At 32.0% G+C, this 22,444-nt stretch overlaps 1 protein-coding gene across 2 annotated transcripts in view; it reads right to left on the bottom strand.

Annotated features, from left to right (window-relative positions):
* The window catches only part of LOC145297246 (CYFIP-related Rac1 interactor B-like), a 317,794-nt gene that overhangs the window by 44,650 nt on the left and 250,700 nt on the right, over positions 1–22,444 (bottom strand). For both annotated transcript variants that reach the window (XM_080143329.1, XM_080143328.1), the window contains exons 7-8: positions 20,371–20,445; positions 17,788–17,910 (exon numbers count right to left, since the gene is read on the bottom strand). In XM_080143329.1, coding sequence (XP_079999455.1) covers positions 17,788–17,910; positions 20,371–20,445 — 198 coding nt within the window. The remainder of the gene's footprint in view (positions 1–17,787; positions 17,911–20,370; positions 20,446–22,444) is intronic.

The raw sequence follows: 22,444 nt of genomic DNA, 5'->3' as shown, positions 1-22,444 counted from the left end.
GTATGTACCTTAAGCAGATGTTTTATGGGGGAATTCTGGACACCAGGTTAGTTAACAGTGAATAAAGTTGTCAAATGGAATTCTCAGGTAGGGTAATCTTAATAATTATAAAACTCTGAACTGTCTGGCCATCTTTGCTTGCTTGAATCTTGTGTGTGTGTGTGTGTGTGTGTATATATATATATATATATATATATATATATATATATATATATATATATATATAAAAATCACATTTAAATCTATGAGGATGAGAAGAAAGTTCTTGCAAAATTTTTAATTTTGATTTCAAATGATATATTTTCAAATAAGTTTTCGTTATAACACCTTTAATTTATACATATCATTTTAAAGAGTGTTTTTCACTTTGTCTAATCGTTTAAATTACAATCGTTTTAAAACAATTGTCTTCTTTTCAGAGCATTGACTACAAGCTGGAAAAAAAGCAAATTCACACAATTTTCTTAACTCAATTCAAGCTAGGTCGAAAAGCAGCTGAAACAGCTCACAATATCAACAAAGCACTTGACCCAGGAACCAATACCGAACATACAGCACAATGGTGGTTTAAGAAATTTAGTGGTGGCAACGAGACACTTGAAGGTGATGAGTGTAGTAGTCAGACACCGGATGTTGACAACCATCAATTAAGAACCATAGATGAACTGTTCAAGAATTTGCTTCTGAATTAGACGTAACACATATGACGATTACCAACTACTTGAGAGAGATTGGAAAGACAAAAACAATTTGATAAATAGGGGTGTTGAACGACAACCAAAAGAAACGCTGTTATGAAGTGCCATCTTCCCTTCTTTTATGCAACAAGAATGACCTGTTTCTCGACCCGGTTGTGACTTGTGATAAAAAGTGGGGTCTTTACGACAACCGGCGATGCTCAGTTCAGTGGTTAGACACCGACAAAGCTCCACGAAACTTCCCGAAGCCAGAGTTGCACCAAAAGAAGATCATGCTGACTGTTTGCTGGTCTGCGACCGGTCTTATCTATTAATTTTTTTGAATGCAGGCAAAAGTATTATGGCGGTGAAGTACTGTCAACAAATCAGAAACTTCAGCAACAACACCCAGCATTAGTCAACAGAAAAGGCCCAATTCTCCTCCATGACAATGCCCGACCGCACATTGCTAAACTGATCCTGCAGTTGAACGAATTGGGCTACGATACTCTGCCTCATCCGCCATTCTCTTCAGACCTCCCACTTTTTCATTAGCGTTAGCTAGTGTGTTGATTCTGATGGTGTTTATTTCAATGAATAAATTTTTGCTTGAGCCGACATATGTTCATTTGAATTTAAGATTTAAAAACGATGAGAACTTTCTTGTCAACTGATATATAAGACGTCTGCGGTAAAAAATCATTAGATTCAATGTTATAACTAATACATAAGTGTTTAAATACAGTACTTATCTGATAGGTAAATGCTTTGGTTTCGATTCTAGCACTTAAGTTGTATTTCTTTAAAAAATATTTTGAAATCACTACTATATATTGGGTACAATATAATAATCTTTAGAGAATTGGTTCTATAATAATAAATACGAAATCTGCATAAGCTGAAATATCATATTTAAGTGTATTTTACGACTTGGCAATGTCGGGTGGCGTGCTAGTTATTTTATATTATTTTGAAAATAAAAATTTAAAAAATAAAATGAAAAATTAAATGAAATAATTTGAAATTACATTTTTTTTTACAGTTCTACTTCCTAGATGAAAGTTAAAATTTGTAATTTTAAACAGTTCATTCAGGTTTTTCAAGTTGTAGCATTTCCTTCGACTTTGTTGCAGATCTATAATTATTTTGTTAAGGTAATGTTTTAAGCTTTATTAATAACTCCAAATACGTCAGTTGATAAAACTTCAAACTGAATATCTCAAGGTTTTGTTTTCGATAACCGGTCATGGCATCTGCTTTATTTGTTGAAGATTTATTATTTTCTATAAATGCAAGATTCTCCATTTTTAAAAGTAATTAAGATCTGATATTTCAAAACAAAACAAATTCCACAATGTATTTATTATATTCTTACAAATTCTGACAGACAGACGCACAGACAAACAAAATTTCTGTAATCAGATTGTTAAAAATAATGGTTTCAGCAGAAAAACAAATATGAGAATGCTTGATCGTGGAAAGCAGTGAATACTAACATATAGCTAGATATTGACCAAATATAAAATGAGTTCATGTAAACATTGATAATATAATGAGGCAGTGACTACAAGACTAGAAATAAGAAAAAGAAAACGATGAAATCGATAAGTGCAATTAAACAGTTTAGTCAACTCAATTCCCCTATAAAAAAAATCATTGAAAAATAGAATATAGTAAACACTTTGTAATAATGTCCAAGTATTGGTTATTTTAAGCTGGTCAATTCTTAAATTCACCTCTGATCAATTAACGTGAACGCTAATAATAAAAATAATATATTGTTAGATGTGAATGACAAAGAAACCCATAATACATTTTTTAAGTTGTAAGTTATAAAATCATAGTCAAAATATAAAGAAAAAAAAATTGCTTAAATTTGACCTGCTTAATCATGGAGGAAATGGAAATTCAAAGAGAAAAAAAGTGTGTATATGGCGGGGAGGGGGGGGTTAAGTTTATTCAAGAAAACTTTCATTTATAGCTATGTACATGTCTACAAAGAAAAAACGTGGAAAGATCAATTTAATGTGGGAAACCCAGCGCTGGCATATCTATAATAGTCACCTGAGCTCACTGGGTATTTTTATTTTTTTTTTTTATTCTTGGAGCCATTTTAAGCATTCAGGAATTGATCATTATCTCCCCTATCTTATGTTGAGTTCGATGGGGAAGTTCTGCGGTCTAAGAGCCGACTCCTGGAGTCATACTAACAGAAAAAAAAAAAAAAAAAAAAAAAATCATTATTAACATAAGATATCTCTGAAAAACAAAAACTCGATGTTGAGCAAAGTGTTTCCGAGTTTAAAACCATTTTGTATTTTTATCTTTATGCATTAAATCAATGCAATGATTTAAATTTATGCTTTCAAAAAAGTGTTCCTTTATTCTATATATATATATATATATATATATATATATATATATATATATATATATATATATATATATACTCTTATAAAGGAAAAAATAGTGAAACTTGTAAAATGTCTGTGTCAGACTATTAATCAAAAAAAATTTTTTTTTAAAAACAATATAATTAATAAATGGAATAAAATTAAATTTACTTCATCTTGAATATCCTGTACAACAAGGTTTATTTGATTTCATTGCTACATTTCATGGATGGAGTACTGTTGACAACATTATTTTAAGATAAAAAGCAGCAGTTTTATTTTATTCCATCATTAATAAAATTCTTTAAAACACACAAGAAATATCATTCAGAGCCACGAAACTAAGATGTTATTTTAAACTAACAGCAAAAAGTTTTATCTTTATTTCATAGTTAGCATTTGTGTTCCAATTTATTTGCCTCTCCATAAGGGCAGAGTTAGACACAAGGTCGGTTTTTAATGTGGGGAAAATCCAGCTCCCCAAAAAGGGCACTTTGGATAGGAACAAAAATAAAAATTGTCTCAGTCATGAAGGATTTCTCCTCCATTGGCCGAGAGTAGAAAAGGTGTAGCATCAGAACATATACTCACTGTGATCTTGGCTCAAAGTAATAAGGATTAAAATGATCCCATGTTCAAATAATTTTGTCATGTACCATATGCATCTTTAATGTTGGGCATTTATTCCCGATAGTATACAGCGTGTTATGTATTAATCTGCCTGTTTTTGTTTTCTTTTTTATAAGTTATTGTTTTTTTCTTGTGCTATTGTTTATGCAAATAATATTACTAAACAATTTAGTCCATGGGGAAATAAGCAAAAAAATATGTTTTTTCAGTGTCTATATTGAACGAACGAATTAAAATATTGGATTTCAAGAAAAACAAATGACACCTACGTAATTGTCATGGCGCAAATAGTAACATATCCAAAAAATACGAAAAATTATCAGGTAGAAAAATAATTATTAATGAAAAAAAAAAATTTATGAAATCTATGAAAAAAAATTATGAAATGTAACGAAATCGCTATATTACACTTACTAAAAAAGAGACACCAGTTGACAAGGGAGATAATTAAGTTCTGCTGCTTATGTCACGTGACAAACATAATTCAATGTCGGACACATTTTATTCCCCCGTATAAACTTAATCAAATTAATAATTATTATCCTACCTTATTGTTTTCTGTAATTTTTGAATATGTTACTATTTGCGACATAACAATTATGTAGGTACCATTTATTTTACTTGAAATTCAATATTTCAATTTTTGTTCGTTCAATATAGAAACACCTATTTTTCACATTATGATATACTTTACTTCTTTCCAATATTATCAACAAAAATGTCCACAAATTATAAATAACACATATGTAACATTAATTTATATAATAATAATTTATGAATCTAATAACCCAAAAGTTATTCAGTTATATTCAGGATTCATATCTTCACTTCCGGTTGCTGCTTCGTTTTTAATTGAATTTTTATGATCTCTTGTTTATTAAATTGTTAGATGAAAGTATAGAATAGTTTTAAAAAATCACTCCTTGTCCATGTTAAGAATGGCTTTTCTAAATAATAAGCATTATCTCCTTCTTCTATTATATAAATCTCAAACGTCATACGCATCGGACCGGCATGAAACTGATACAATCTTAAAGGGATGCATACGTGAAAATTAGAAAAAAAGATTCATTCTGGAGAGGTCAATTGGACCACTTTTTGGAGGACGGGGTCCGTTTTTCACATTTCTTTTTTTCGCAAGTTACGCACACGTATTAAACTAAAACTATGTTTAAAACGCTTATTTTGCAACATTATAATGTCATAAGCACTCATGGCAAAAGCATTTACCCGTAAATTTTTGCCTTCTTCCTCTCTTTTGCGTTTTATGTTCGAGCCCGGCCACTGCGGCTTATTTTTTTTTATTTATCTTTTTTTTTTAGTCGCAAGGGCACTCTACTATTTTGATGGAAAGAAAAGTTGTTTTTATTTTTTTTTTTGGAGGATGGGAGGGGAGTCCGAGCATACAGGGCAATGCCAGACACCCATCCGCTAGTCTATTATATAAAAGGCAGTCGTCTGTGTTTAAGTCAAGCTAAAGCTTTAAAACTACAAAGCACACACCCACAAAGTTTAAATTTTCCAGATCATCATCGCCCTGGATGAATATCTTTTTGTTTCTTTTTTTTTTACATAGGAGTACCCACTTATCAAGGCCAGGGCACCACTCGAGGATAAGGGTTAATGAGTGTACAGCAGTCAATGGGACAATATCGTAGTAATCATTAGTAGTGGAAATTTGGTAAAGGGGATGGCTCATCAAGAATTTGTTTACATTGGACTTGAAGACAACCAAATTGTAGTCAGCTGGAAAGCAGGAAAACGGAACACAGTTCCACCGGGTGCAGTTCTAAGAAAGATGCTTTGTTCATGGAATCTATGTTTAGGTTTAGGCACAAATAAATAGTGGGGGAAATTATTGATAGTGGTTTCAGCCAAACGAGTGTTTTTCATGAAAGTTTGGTGAGGGGGACCACAGATTGGAGCTCAGTCAAACACTTGCGATGAAAATAACGATAAAGCAGGAACAGGCATGCAATATCTCTTCTGTGAGAAAAGTTGAAGTGAAGAGAAAAGGGCATCCCCCACTAAGCTATGAAATCTATTTTGAACTCTGTCATGGGTGGGGAAAAATAAAGTTTTTAATAAAAATATGTTACACTTTTGTCCTGAGCAATGCTGGGCAGCCCTGTAAGATATTCAGAAAAGGCATTCTTAACAAGGGGCCTCTAGAAGCCATTTTTAACAAGGAGCTTCCAGAAGTGAAGTTGAGACATGAATTCTAAAGATAAACGGTTACAAAATCTGAGAAACGAATATGATTTAAATTAAAAATCAAACTCTAAGTTGGATGAAAAACGTTATTTAAGCAAATAAACATTTTTTTACAATTAATAATAAGGTTAGAAAATTTGTTTAAGCAGCATTTAGGAGTTTTAGTATGCAGCAAATCTCTCATGTTAGAAGCGGCTTCAAACATTAATCTCATCTGGAAGAGCACATAAGTCACGATAAACCAATCAACATTGAAAATACATTATTTGAAAACATTAGAGCAGCAGATATATAAATACATGAAAGAAACATCTTGAACTTCCATTTTGAATTATTTGTATAGCTACTTGTTTTTGTTTGTTTTTGTTGAATTTATTTCTGAAGACATAAGGAAAAGATTTGGGTCATGGAGGAAGAGTGGCTATAGCATTTTAAAAGCATTTTCCTCCACATTATTTGATTTTAGGCAGCCATTTTCAATGCTTTGGAAATAAAATGTACTATTTCCTGAAATAAAGAATGCATGATGAGAAAATATATATATAATTACAAAGATGTCATTTTTCCATTGGAGTATATTAAGATAATCAAAAGCCCAATATAAAAATATAAAATAAATATTATATAAAAATATTGTAATTTGTTCAACTTTATTTTTATCATCTATTTTTCTTATATATATATATATATATATATATATATATATATATATATATATATATATATATATATATATATAAGAACAAGTAGTTAATAAAACAGTTAAAAACACACACATATATATATATATATATATATATATATATATATATATATATATATATATATATATATAATGATTGTATCATTGTAGTTTCTTAGATGTAAATCCACTGAAACTCTGCTGTTTATCAAGACGTGCTCAATGACAAGCAGAGCATAATTATAGTATGTTTATTTATACAAACATTATTGGCTACATATGTGCATACATGTTTCTGTTACAACTCCTTTAGAGAAGCAGCATACATACTTTAGTTATATATATAAAAAGAAAATTATAAACATCTTTATGATATACAACAAGAAAAGTAACAGCTAAAAATTGAAACAAAACTGTATTAAGACAACAAATCTTGGGCACATAAAGGCTCAATATCCCATTAGATAGAGTTATATTAATTATAAATCTTAATAAAATGCACTTAGCTGACCACTTCATTGTAGTTTCATTGAATTATCAATTAAAAGAAGTGTTTGTAACTGACATCAAGTGTTTAATAAGTGTTGGGCAGAGATTTTATGATCAGTGATGCGATGAAATTTCAATGAAGTATTAAACCCATGGTTCTCAACTATCATGCCGTAGCACATCAGTGTGACGCAGAATGATTACTGGTGCGCCACAAAGAAGTTATAGATAGAAGTTACGAAATACAACTTTCATATCGACTGAAATTGTATTAATAAATACTCACACATTATTACTTACATAATACTGATGGTAAAATATAAAAAATAAATAAAATGCATAGTAAATCATCTGTTTACATTGTTAGATACTTTGAACTTACCAATGTTTATAAACATTGGTAAGTGTTGTAATTCTTATAGTACCTACCGCGTTTACAATATTAACAGTTTCTTTGTAGGTATTTTTTTTTTTTTAACTAATATTCATGTGCAGGTGGAACAATAAAATTATTACCCTAAAGAAAACAACACAACAGCTTTATTTTAAAACTTTTATTAAAAAAATCAATTCAAGTAATTTGGTTATATAGTAGAGCTGACATCTATTCAATGTAGCCTTCAGCCTCAACCACTGCCTTGATACAGGTTCGGAACTAGGAGCATGCCTTTTCTACAAGCACCAGCAGAAGCTCGGAGGATGGCGGCGATCAGGCTGGCTTTGGTGTTGTGAGAGGTCATGTTGGTGATGTTCTCAACATATGACTAAATGAAGTAGTCCAGCGGGTTCAGGTCGAGGGAGGAGGGAGGGGATCAATGAGAGAAAGGTACAAAGTTGTAGCACTCCTTCTGAAGCTAAGCCTGGGTCTCTTTGGACTTGTAGGCTGGTGCCGAATGCTGTTGCTACACCCAGGGTCTGCCACCGGCTACCTGACTGCACCAGGGGATCACCACACTCTTCAGCACACACAGGTAATCTTTGGTGTGACTTTCAAGTCGACTTTGAAGATGTAAAGTTGCATGATATAGCCCTCACTTTAAACCATAACCATAACTGAAAACTTTGTTTTCATGACTCTGGGCATGTCCCTGTTATTCGTGGCAACCCAGCGATGCATTTTGAGGGTGCTGGCAATGGCCCTGTTGTCATAACTTGGATTAGTAGAGAGGAGGAGTTGTACAGCGGTGCATTTCTGATCTCGCTTGTTGAACATTGTGTCACTTTCAGACATGACAGAAGGCTTCTATTGCTCTTGGGATTTGTTTTGTACATGTTGCAATTAGTAGAGGATTTGCAACAAAGAAGAAAACCGGTTTTCATCAAACGGAAATGCAATCATATCGTCTTTTCTAGGATGACAATTTTATCATTCCATCCTGTACTAAAAATAAGAGATTCAATCTGAGAAAAAAATTGGATTATATAAAGAATACTGAATACCTGATATGACTTATTAATATGGATAATTTTTTTTCCTTATTTGATCTTTAGTTTTTAATTATTTTATTGCAAAAAGGTTTAATGAGTAGAACATATTCATTTTTTGTGATAGGTGTGTTGTAAAAGTTTAAAGAACTCAATAGTGTACTGTCATATAAAAAAAAGGTTGAGAACCACTGTGTTAAGCTAAATAGATTTTATTAATCTACTTAGAAAATAAAAATATGCCAGAAAAAACCTGAATATTTCATTTCCTTTCCTCATTATAAATATGGCTAAAATGTTTAAAAAAAGAAAAAAAAATCTCAATTTCCAAAGTCTGAAAATAAAATAATTACAAGTTTACAGAAGAAATTTAAATATATGGATAAAAAAAACCCAAAACATTATGTCTTGATGAACAAGACATGTTAATATATTCCTAATTATACTCAAGTGGGGCAGAAATTATGCATTTATGTTCAAGAAAAAAAAGAAAAAGAAAAAAAGGATACAGAACGTTGTCTCTTTATGTACTCAATAACCTTACATGCTAACAAGATTAAAAATAAGTTTATGTCAGGAAATAAGATTAAAACATAATAAAATTAAAATTGTCTGTTTGATAAGCACATTTAGATATTAGATCTTACACAAACACACATACAAACACACACACATATATATATATAACAGTAATCTATGAACACATGTTTCAAGTTTTTCTTTTTGTTTACAAAGGAGTCACCTCTTATCAAGGCCCGTAGGCCACTAGAGGATAAGGGTTAATGAATGTAAAAGTAGTCATTGGGAAAATATCGCAGTAATCGTTAGAACTGGAAATTTGGTAAATTGGATTACTTAAAGGGACAGCTCATCAAGAACTTGTTCCCATTGGACTTGAAGACAACCATCGTAGTCAGTTGGAAAGCAAGAAAACGGAACAGAGTTCCACAGGATGCAGTTCTAAGAAAGAAGCTTTGTTCATAGAATCTGCGTTTAGGTTTAGGCACAGATAAAGAGTGGGAGAAATTATTGATAGTGGTTTCAGCTAGACAAGTGCTTTCATGAAAGTCAAGCTAGAGAGGACCATAGAGTGGAGTCCAGACGAACATTTGCCATGAAAATAACGACAAAGCAGAGACAGGTTTGCAATGTTTCCTCTGCGGGGAAACAGGTTGCAGGAAAGAGAAAAGGAAATTCCCCACAAAGCTACAAAGTCTATTTTGAACTCTGTCAAGACAGGGTAAGTTGCTTCTAACAGCTCCTGTCCAGATGTGGCAATAGTACTCCATTCTTGGACGTACTTGGCTCTTATACAGATAGAGAATTGCATCAAAAGTGAGGTATCTACTGGAGTGGGAGAACGATTCCACCATTTTTCCAGCAGCCTTAGCAACAGATTTGATGTACGTGTTCCATCTCAGATGAGGAGTAAAGGTCATACCCAGAAGCTTGTCAGAACATGGAGCCTCCTCAAGACGAGAGTCATTCATTTCAATTGATGCTAGATGGAGATCAGATAGAAGCTTAGTTTTAGATGCATTAAAAGTAACCAGCCACCTCTTTCCTCATTGCACCACGTGTTCAAGATCAGAAGAGAGAGAATCAAAGACTTGGTAGTTTACGGTTGCCATAGATGGTAGTATTGTTAGCATAAATGTCTACAAATGGTCTTAGGATGTGCTTTGGGAGATCATTGATATAGATCAGGAATAGTGTTGGCCCAGGATGATCCGCTGAGGCACTCCAGCATTAATACTGTGAGCTTCTGATTTCTGCCTATCAACCACTACTCTTATGAATCTATCAGAGAGAAATGATTTAATAATTAAGACATTTTCAGCTATATTGTAGCTGGAGATTTTGTGGAGTAGACCTTTATGCCATACTCTATCAAAGGCCTTTGATATGTCAAGAGCAATTGCCCTAGAAAGGGAGCCTCCATCAAGAGATTCGCTAATCCTATCTACTGTAGATCTAGCAGAATGGAAACCATATTGCACATCACAGAGGAGGTTATTTTTGTTGAGGTGATTGACCACTTCTCTATTTAACACAGATTCCAGCAACTTACTCATGGCACACAGGAGACTGATTGGTCTGTATTGAGAGGGAGATGACCGATCACCTGAATTTTTAAATACGACATACTGATGAGGTTTTCCAGGGTGTTGGGAAGCAATTCTCCTTAAGATGATGCTTAAATAGCTTTATAAGATGGGAGCAGGATGGAAACCCGACTGCCCAAATGACAGTCAAGGCTTCTCACTACTGTGCTATACGGCTGCTGCTTGTGGAGTAATGAATAAACGATGTTGGATATATATATATATATATATGCCAAATATGGCTTCAATAACATCACACGTTGCAACTATTCTTCCAAATTTTTTTTTAGCTTTTTGTGATTATGCCCAATTCTGTTTCTTTTTAAAGTTAAAAAATTTCAATTTTTTTATGAGTTAATGTGGAAAAAATTCAATATTAACATAACTGTTTCTATGTTAGGAAACAGGTACTGCAAAAAAAAAAAAAAAATGGAAATTTTGACATGTTGAAAGAAATAAATGATAAGATTAATGAAATCTTGTAATATAGCTATTTTGCCATATATATATATATATATATATATATTAGAGATACTTTGCTTTATAATTCTTTTTTTTTTTTTTTTTTTCGATTTTATGTACAATCATTTTTATATCAAAATCATAAGTATCAATAAAAGTTCTATAGTTATCACAAACATTTTCGATTCAGTTGTGAATCATCTTCAGGTGGAATTCATGGAGTTGATGAGGTGAAAGTAAAATACACAAATTGTATTGAATGATGGGAGGTTAAAAGTATATAAAAAGTCGATTAAAATCTGAGTTTTAAAATCAACCAGTCCATGGACCAATATTAGCTAAAGATGTTGTTTACGCGCTACGCCAGACATTTTAGTATATTGTTGTTCTTCTTGAATGCAATGATATTAATAGTGGGGTGCTGGGTTCTAATGTAAGATGCTTAGAGAATTTTTAACTTTTTAAAAATTGTCTTAGTGTCGTACAATTTGTGTATTATCAACAAGGATTTGTCTAAAATTGGAGAGGGGGGGTAGTTATGTTCTTTTATCAAATAAAATTCTCGTAATGCAGAATCCAATCAATTTGGAAAAAGTTTTTATGTTTCAAGTTGTTTATATACTCAAATATTTATTTATGTTTGGTTTGTTTGTTTTGTGGAGAGAAAAATTGTTTTTTGTTTTTGACTTTGCAGAATATGGATTAAGTTTTGCAAAGTGAAAGAAAAAAAAACAATAACATCAATATTTGGTGGATCTTAGGTTAAGAAACCAATATCTTCAGACAGCCTGATCTGGTAGCATCAGGGGAAAATGTAGCACTTTCAGCAAATTATCTGACCTAATGTGTTGGGTTTGGTCAGATTTCACATTGTAGATTCATTTAATCATAAATCTGTCACTGCATTGTAGTCTGTCAAGAGAGGACTAGGTGAGTGCTCAGAATTTGGTGTCATACAACTTGAAGCTCCTAGCATATATATATATATATATATTGGATGTAAAGGAAGACAATTTGAGATGTCATTATATTACATAATGGATGACCCTTATATCAAATAGCGAGTACATAAGCTAGTGTTAATCTTGGCAAGGGTCGAACTAAGTGCAGACTAAAGTGACATGAAGTTTTGGAAATAAACAAGTTCCCATAAAAGAGACAATAAATTCCCTGTAAGATTAGATCAAATATGTGGAGTAAAACAGAGATGTCAGTGACATGACACATGACATCACAGATATCTAAGTTGACAAAGAAATTAAGGTTTTAATCAGTCTGCCTATAGGATATGTTCCAAACACATTTTTAATAATGCTGTAACAACTGGAAGGGAAGCTTTGATAACTGTCAAAAGCAAAATGCCTCCCCAAGATCTATATTCACTGTATTCACCCATCTTTCTCTTAATAAGATAGTTATAATTAGTTAAGAGGATACTACTTTATCCTATGTGTAATCTATTTTTCTAAAAAGAAAACTTTCATAATTGTCTAGAGTGAAATGCCCCTCTAAAATCTGTTTGCTGTGTCCACCCACTTATTCTTAAGATAGTTAAATAATTAGTTAAGAGGATACTTGTCCCTCCTTTGTGTGTGCTCATGTAAAAAGAATTTTACAAGTAATAAAAATGTTAGAATCAGAGACAACAGCTCATGAAATTTCGCTGTCACTCTTGTGGTTGGACTGAGTTCACATCCATCACCTGTGCTCAGCACATCTCCTAGGTAGCAGAAAAAAAACTTACTATCTCCAGGATGTTGTCATCTAGTATCATCTCTTTATGAAAGATGACTGTCAATAAAAAGTGCCTGTTCTAGACATTTCCTGCATTTGAAGTTTGGGGTTAACTTATTTTTCAGGTCATTACACTTTTTCTGGATCGACAATAGACACAAGTTACGTTGTATCACATTCTAACTGCATGCTCCTGTGTATTTCATCATTGTAGAATGCACAGCAAAATTAAACTGCAGTCCCTAGGTGCACTCACACAAATCACACATAAATACAACTATGCAATATTATCATTTCTTAAACTATAACAATGTGTTTGTTAAAATAAAATTTCAAAGGCATTTTGAAGCATCGAAACCGTTGAATAGAAAATAATTTCTGGTTTTAAAATCCAGCGCAAATCTTTGTGCATTAAAAGATTTATGTATGCTTTTTAGGTGGGTAAATTTATTGTTTTTGTTTACTTCATTTATCTGCACACGGTTCAATCAAAATATGGTGGGTTTTTTTTAGGTTCGCAACAAATACTCATCTTGGTACAACAACTGCCAACAGTTTCCCCTCACTCTCTATTTGTGCCTAAATAGAAATGAAAATTTATGAGCAAAGTTTCTTACCTGGAAGTGTCTGTCTGTAGAACACAACACCACGGGGCTCATTCCCAGCAGACCATAACATGGTAGTTTTCAAGTCTAATGTAAATAAGTTCTTGTTGAGCAGTCTATTTAAATAATTAAGCCTTCACCCAAGTTCCACCATTACTAATCATCATGGTGTTGTCTCACCTTTGCCTAACACTCACTAACCCTTACCCTTGAGTGGTCCTTGGGCTTTAATGGACGGTAACCTCCCAAACAGAAAAAGATCTTACCACAGTAAAGAAAAAAAAAAGAAAAAAAAACTATATCTTTTATAAAGGTATGTTTATTTTGCATTTTCTTGACGCCCCCCCCCCCCCGGGAAAACATTTGCAACAAATATTCATCTAGTTACAACCAACCGTCACAATTTCCCTCAACGTCTATCTGTATCTAAAACTAAACGAAAATTCCATGATCAAAGTTTCTTTCCTAGAACTGTCTCTCTGTAGAACACAACACCGTGAGGCTGCTTCCCAACTAACCATATGATAATTTTAAAGTCTAATATAAACAAGTTCTTATTGAGCCATCTTCTTAAATAATCAAGCCCTACCTTATACTTATTAACCCTTAACGGAGTGGCCTTCCGCCCTTGATAAGCAGTGGCTCTCATAAAAAAAATAATCCAATTATGTCTGTTCGCAAGGTTAGGCTAGTTTGAATCATAGAAGTGTAGACATTTTTCTGTCGTGTTTTTTAGAAAACTATTTTTGCTTTGAGAAATAAACGTTTTGTTTATGAGAGCTTGGATTAAAATAAAGTTCATTTATTTTAACAAACACATTGTTATGGGTTTCTAAAAATAATTAAAAAGAAAACGAAAACAAAAGACAAAGTTTAAAAAAAAGATGTCTACAATTCTACTGATAGAGCTTTACAAATTAAAACATAGCAACCCACAAAAGTATTTAAAACATATCAGTTATGAGTACAAATATATTTCCACTGTTTGAATGTATTGAAATTTGAATATTATAACAGTTTAGAGACGAATACGACTAAGAGACATGTTGTCTAAAAAAAAAAAAATCTGTATTTTCCCTGATGAAGACGCTTATGAATCGAAAATTAGAATTTAAATAAATAATTAAAAAAGTCTGCATTTTGACTAGTCTCTAAACTGTTATGATATCCAAATTTCAAACAGTGAAAATATTTCATTCATAATTCACACATTCATATCAGAGTAACAAAAACCCTGGAATCAGACATATATACTCAATCTTCGATAAAAATAAAAGCCTATGGTTAAGTGACAGTATGCCATGTAACAAAAAAAAAAGAACACAACAACAAAAAAAATCTATAGTTTACTGATGAAGACTTATAAGAATCGGAAATGAAAATATGCTTATTTAAAAACAAAAAATCTAAGCAGTTTAAACTAAAGTCACATACATCTGAGGACGGGCATCTCCCCGAAATATTATATGATACAGAACTTCCACTTAATGCAAGTATGAGCACAATGCAATGTTGAAAGTATTGAAATAAAAAATACATATTGTATTAATAAAAGATGAATCTGCATAGCTCATTCTACCGTCATACGCCTTAATTTGCTTCAGGTTGTGCATACCCATTATACCTCTGCATTGTATTGCCTTCTATTAATTACCTGCATATACACACTAAACAATGCTTCAAGCAAACTACATTAACCTCTTATTTTATTTTTATTTAATTAATTTATTCATTGTACATTTTTATTTATTTTATTTAAATTATATTATATTTCATTTAATTACTTTCATATACAAACAAATCTGCATCAGTGTTTGAAAATGTTCAGTGAATGCACAGCTCTAGGTGAGAAACTGGTTCTTATTTAGAATTTGACTAAAAAAAAAAAAATAATAGAAAATACAGACAAATCTTTATGATGTATGTATCTGTCACAGAATGACGATGTCATATTCCAAAAATTATGTAAATTGATAAGCTTGTTCTTTTAATTAAGAAAATCAAATTTTATGATGAGGGAGCTGAGAACCGCCACGTTATTTCAGAATATGTTAAAATTCAAGTGCAACAACTCAAATCACAGAGATTTTGTTTGTATTCAATGTAATTTTAAAAATTTTTACACTGCAAAAAAAAAAATATAAAAATAATAATTTTTTTGATTTTCTTAGTTAAAAATACATAGTCAATTTGTGATTTTTGGAATATGGCATCTTCATTTCATGATGAGTATGTACATCATAAAGATTTTTCTGTATTTTTGCTTTTTTTTTTTTTTTTAAATTAAGTCGAATTTTAAATAAGAATTGAGAAAACTGTCTATGTTAGTTTGTTGTAGATCTGATGAAACAAAGTATAGTGTTGAAAAACTCCAAACTCTCTTTTGTGATTCACATGGAGACATCACTGATGACAGCCTTCAGCATCCACTATGCCGATTAGGTTTTAACTAAGGAGATGAGAAAACAATTACTTAAATTTTAGCAATCACTTGCTTATTTTATTATACATTATGCTTAAAAAAAAAAAAAGATAAAAGAAAAGAAAGATCATGTACATTTGTCACATAAGAATACATCTTCAGTCATTGGATATGTAATTTTAGAATTTAGCGAAAAATGTAAAGATGGTATTAGAATCTTAAAGTTCTTGTTGTATGATCTATGTTTTTGTTATCTCATGACATGAGAATCTCTTTGTCATAATGAAAAGTAGCTCTTATGAAATTCCCAAACAGAATAAATAGTTGATATGAAAGAACAATTAACTGTCAACATACATCTAATTCTTCATATAACTCATAAAAGATGGTATTAAAATATAATAACCTGAACGGATGGATTCAGTAGAACTGGACCTAAACAGCCTGCTACAAAGAAATCCAATTCTGTGTACATATGCTCATATATATCATAGCTAAAGCCCAAGAGAGGCTGAGACTAAAATATGTATGCACATATGTAGTCAGAAATATTTGATTAGAAATTCAGACTAAATAGATATACCACTCTTCTACAGGTTATTGAGCACTATTATACAAGAACAGCAAGATACATAAGATTGTTTATTTAATGAACAAACTACACCTAGAATTATATATATATATATATATATATATATATATATATATATATATATATATATATATACATACATACATACACACCACTATATATCATGAAATCCCAGCACTGTAAATTAAAATAGAATATACTTTTAATTAATCAACCAATACATAAAAGTATTTAAAATGCATTTGCTATAAAAATAAATTTGTCAGTTAAAAATTTACAAAAAAAAAAAAAAAAAAAATTTCTCACTGTACAATTTCAATAAAGAAATTCAATTCTGAAAATAGAACATCTTTGTGTGTAAGGTTTGTATATATTTATTACATTTACATTTTATTATTCCTGCAAACATTTCTACCAATATATGTGTATATATATGTCTCAGCTAAAGCCCAAGAGAGACTGCGGTTAAAATATGTATGCACATATGTAGCTAGAAATGTTTGATTAAAAATTTAGACTAAATAAATATACTACTCTTCTACTGGTTATTGAGCACTGTTATAAAAAAATGCCAAGGATTGTTTATTTAATCTCTATGAACAAAACTACACCTGGAATAGTTATATATATATATATATATATATATATATATATATATATTATAGCCGCACTGATGAGCTGTATGTGGATGACTATATATATACGTATGTGGATGACTATATGTGTGTGTGTGTATATATATATGTATGTGGATGCCTATATATATATATAGTCATCCACATACAGTACTGTTTCGCTGTTTCACAGCTCATCAGTGTGGCTATATATATATATATATATAGATATTATAAAGCCCTTTAAGAAAATATAATTGATCCCTCTTTAGTGAATTGAGAAAAAGCGATCAATTAACAAATATGCATCATTTCCAACTTCCTGTTGTTGAATACTCATCTCACAGCTTATTATGACAGCCCACTTACATGGCTTCATGAATATTTAATTTATTTACATTTAAATGCTGATTGCAAGTGGCAGAGAGGAAAGGCATTAGCCCGTAAAGCTAAGGTCGGCTTTGTTGACTGGGCACGAATCCCTCAACCAGCAATAATTATCATTTCCTGCATTGATGATTGCATAAGCATGAAACATTAGTGTCTGCAGGTATAAAAAATTATTTTAAAATATTACTCTGAAATCAGAAAAATATATCATAGGTAATAAAATATATTTAGAGAATGTATTTGCAATAACAAAGAAAAACCTCTTTCATAAAAAAAATTAAAAAAAAAACAAAAAAAAACGCGCACGCATATTAGAAAGAAAACTGCAGAAAAACACTGTTTGGTCGACTGACCTGTGTAACGAATTTTGTAGTTGTGTCACTTAACGTCTTCAGCATGGGTGTGGCATGTGCATAAAATAAAGACATCCGATTCGCCATTTCATTCGACACTTCTGTTTCTCCTTCTTTGCTGTCCTGGAAGAAAAAAAGAAAAAACAGAAGGAAGGAACAAGTTAAAATTGTTATGAATAAATACAAAGATTCAGAAATAAGAAAAAAATCATTATTGTGTGCATATATATATATATATATATATATATATATATATATATATATAAATATAAAGCAAGAATTTACTTATTAAATTCCGGGATTGTGCATAACCAGAATTTACTTATTAAATTCCGGGATTGTGCATAACCAGAATTCGATGAAAACAGTAAAAATCAAAGACGGTGAGGTGAGTTTTGCTGCTTGTGTTTTTATATACTTATTACATTTGTATTTTGTGCCTGAATATTAGCCATTTTAGAATATCTTTTAATGAGATACAGTTGAAACTTGTCCGAATGAAATACATTGTATAATAAAACATGTGATATATGGCTGTCTTGGTTATTGTGGAATTATATATATATATATATATATATATATATATATATATATACTAGCAAAAGTACCCATCGTTGACTGGGTTCAAAAACAGCCTACAGAAAATGGACTCTGATTTATGAAAGTATGATAGGTTATGAAAAGGAAGGGTTGTAAAGAGATAGCTTCGAATTTGGGGGTATCAAAACCAAAGCAAAATATGATGAAAGTAAAAATGAAATAGATAAACCCTATAATTTATTATACCATACCTGTTCACACTGAAACACTTATCACAATATTCTGTGGATCTATATTAAAAAACCTTGTTAAACTTTGTGACATATTTACATTCTATGGAGGTCAGGCACGAACGAACACCCCATAATTTTATTATACCATATTTCTTCAAACTGACACATAATTATCAAAATATACTTACGCAGATAGATATGATTAGTCTTCATTAAAGTTTGTGCCTATTTCCATTCTATAGAGGCCAGGCGCAAATGCAGACCCTACAATTTTATTATACCATCCCTATTTAAGTTAAAACATACTTATCAAAGTATTATTATGTACATCTATATCAAAAACACTTGTAAATGTTTTTTTTTTATTTTTTAATCTTATTTCCATACTTTGTGGACCAGGCGCGAACGCAGACCCCACAATTTTAATGAACCACCGTTCTGCCAGGTAAAACATACCCATTCCTGTGTCTCGATACATCTTCTATCATTATATGTAATCAGTTTTTTAAAATAGTCAACCATATAGGAGCCTATTTGTGACCAGACACACACAGACATTCAGCTTTATATTATAGATATATATATATACACATACTTACACACACACACATACACACACCATTAGTTTTCATTTCAAATCCTGAAAGATGGAATCAATTCACACTCATAACTTTTTTTTTTTTTTTACATTTTTTAATTCATGTAGATGCCTAAATTTTCATCATACCACGTCTTTCACAGGTTTTGTTAGAATATCGGAAGATATTTTAAAACTTCCAAACTCATTCCACTGTTATATATTTTAATTTACTTCAGTTTACACGTTACAACTTGAGTTTTTTCAAGGTGAACATCTGATGAGTAAGCGACTAAAAAAACAATTAGCTCCCCAGCCTTATTCATTACTGTCTGATCAAAGTTAATAAGCATAAAAAAAAAACTAACAATAGATATGTGTATTTGCGCAACATAGAAATAACAGGTTTAGTTGACTTACGCCTGCCAAATTCCAATTTTGTTTTCAATTTTGACTTGTTAACAACTATTTTTACCAGCTAATAACCAAATTGAATTTGTTCTACAGATCCAAATCCTTTATATATAAAGTGACAAGTCTGTAGACCAAAAATTGACAGAGTAGTTTGATAGCGACTGTTCCTCACAGAGACAAACACGGTCATATATATATATATATATATATATATATATATATAGCCTTTGAGACTTTACAAAGTCGATTGAAAATTTCTTGGGGCGACTAAAAGTCGTAACTCACTCGCCTACCAATCGATAAAATTTCTTTAAATAAAGAAACGGAAAAAACTCATTTATTTTACGACCCTCAAATATGCGGTGACTTAGAATGACCTATGTCTCATCATTTGTGAATTCTTTCATCTCTAGCTGTGAGACTATTGGAATATCGTATTGAAAAAAGAGTGGTCATGCTAAAGGTCAACAAGAGGTCAAATTTACACATTCAGCGTATAATCAAAATGTCACCTTCATTTAGCTCTCTGATTTTGAAATTCATTTGGAAAAAAAAATTCTTCGACGCTACAACTGCATATAAATAGTTGATTTGCAAGAGTTAAACAAATATTTTTTTGTTAGGTTATACACACGGTAATTTCTTGAATTGTAAAATTATTTACTATTATTGACTGAAACAAAGAGAAAGTCGGACGAGTAAAAATATTTTGGAGCGAGTAAATCTTCCCTCACACTTGACCGACAGTCGAGTCTCAACGCACACACACACATGGAAAAAAGTAATAAACAAATCCAAAAATATCTGAAAGTTTCTTACATCATTCGCCATTCTTTTTCGACTAACAGTTCGTCGGTAATAACTAAAGTCATTTTGGATTGCTGGGGTAGTCATCTGCAAAGAAAAACAGAAAGAACAATTGTATTTTAGAATCAAAACAATAATAGAACACTCTATAGATTTTAATTACTCTGAAAGCTTGTCACTTATAAAAAACAAAAAAAACAAAAAAAACTAGTAGGGCTACTCAGCATTGCTCAGTGGCAAAAATGCGACATATTTCAATTAAAACTTTTATCTCTACCTTTCTATCTGTTTCTTTTTCCTCCTTCCCCAATTTTATCCCTCCTTCTTCCCAATCCTCTATTTCTCTTCCACCAAGCCCATTCCTCTCTAACTGGACATACACACACATACATACAGGCATCCAGGACTGCCTTTGTTGAATGTCTCCATTGCAAGTCTTCCACAACAATGAAAAAATGCAAAATGGTCTCTCACCGGACCTTGGTTCTTCCTCACAACTACCAGTGAGTAGAATACTATCAACATGTGTATCAGCACCATCATTTCAGGAACTGCTGAGACTGAATTATGAGCAGTTGACTCTGGATGAAGAACTATGTAAGATCATTGAGGAGATCCAAAGGATAGGGCTGGATGAAAGACCTCAGCTGCCAAAAGTACAAACAATGAGAGCTACCAGGGCAGCAATAAAAAGGGTTAATGTTGCTATCCAGAGACTTGTACTGTATAACACATTCCTCATGGGGTTGAACCAAATTGGATTCTACATTGTTAAAAAAAAAAAAAAAAAAAATGGTTCTTAATTTTCAACAGCCAAATCAGTGGCCATCCAAGACAAAAAAAAACAAAACACTACACTGGAAATGGAAGCGCCAAAATCAGGTGAACCTATGCAGGAAAGAATCATCTCAAATAAAAGAATTCCTTGTAGTGCAGGGACGCATGAAGAACATCTGCAAGCTTAGTGAACAATATGGCACAAAAATAGGGGAGCTGAAGAACACAGCTAAGGAACTTGAGGGCAAGATCCCAGCACTTGCCAAAAGGATAAAAAGAAAAGGAAAACAAGAATAGGACAAAAACCAAAAACGGTTTAAGCAAAATGCTTGACTCTTCTACCGTAGCTTGATAACGGACACAATAACGGTAAATAAGCCACCCAAAACACAAGAACTGAAGTATTATTGGAGGCCTCTGTTTGCAAATGAGGTTACCTACAATGAAGAAGCCTAAAAGCCAGAGATAACAGCCGGCATGATAAAATAAAAGCTGAATGCATTCCAGAACTATAAAAAAACTGGTATACCCAATTTCTAGCTTAAACAACTAACAGCACTGCATGGTCAATATAGCAGTTGCTTCAACAGACTATTGAGGGGTGAACAGGCCATGATACCATGGCTATTAAAAGGTGATACAACCCTCACACCCAAAATGAGTGAAACACAATGCCCTAGTAAGTATAGACCTGTCTCCCTACTAGCTACAAGCTCTTCACTAGCTTGGGTACAGACAGCATCTATCAACACCTCTCCTCTGGAGCATACTTGGAAAAAGAACAAATAGGATGTAGGAGGAGGTGTTTAGGTACCAAAAGATCAGTTGTTGATCAATAAAACCACCCTTGAGTACTGTAAGAAGATGCAAAGGAACATAAGTACGACATGGATTGATTACCAAAAGGCATATGGTAGTGTGCTCCACATGTGGCTACTGCAGTGCCATGATTTATATAAAATCCATTCAGTAATCAAAGACACCATAAAAATGTATCAAACAGCTACAACATTAAGCCACACTGTAAAAATACCTAACGTCAGGATTAGAAAAGGAATTTTCCCAGGAGATAGCCTATCTCCTTTACTATTCTATCTGGTGATAGATCTGTAAAGCAAATTACTAAATAAAAGTGTGTGTGCCTACAATCTAAGCCAAGGCTGCCAACAAGACCCAAACAAAAGAACCATCTGCTCTTTATGGATGACCTCAAACTGTATGCCAGCTCTTGCAGGTCGTACAAAACCTCTCCAGATATATTGGAATTAAGTTTGGTTTGGACAAATGTGCTATGTGCTCCATCAAAACT

This window comes from Euprymna scolopes, chromosome 2, assembly GCF_053919585.1.
Source record: "Euprymna scolopes isolate OS-2025 chromosome 2, ASM5391958v1, whole genome shotgun sequence".
NCBI lineage: Eukaryota > Metazoa > Mollusca > Cephalopoda > Sepiida > Sepiolidae > Euprymna > Euprymna scolopes.
This window is presented reverse-complemented; position numbering and strand designations above follow the sequence as displayed.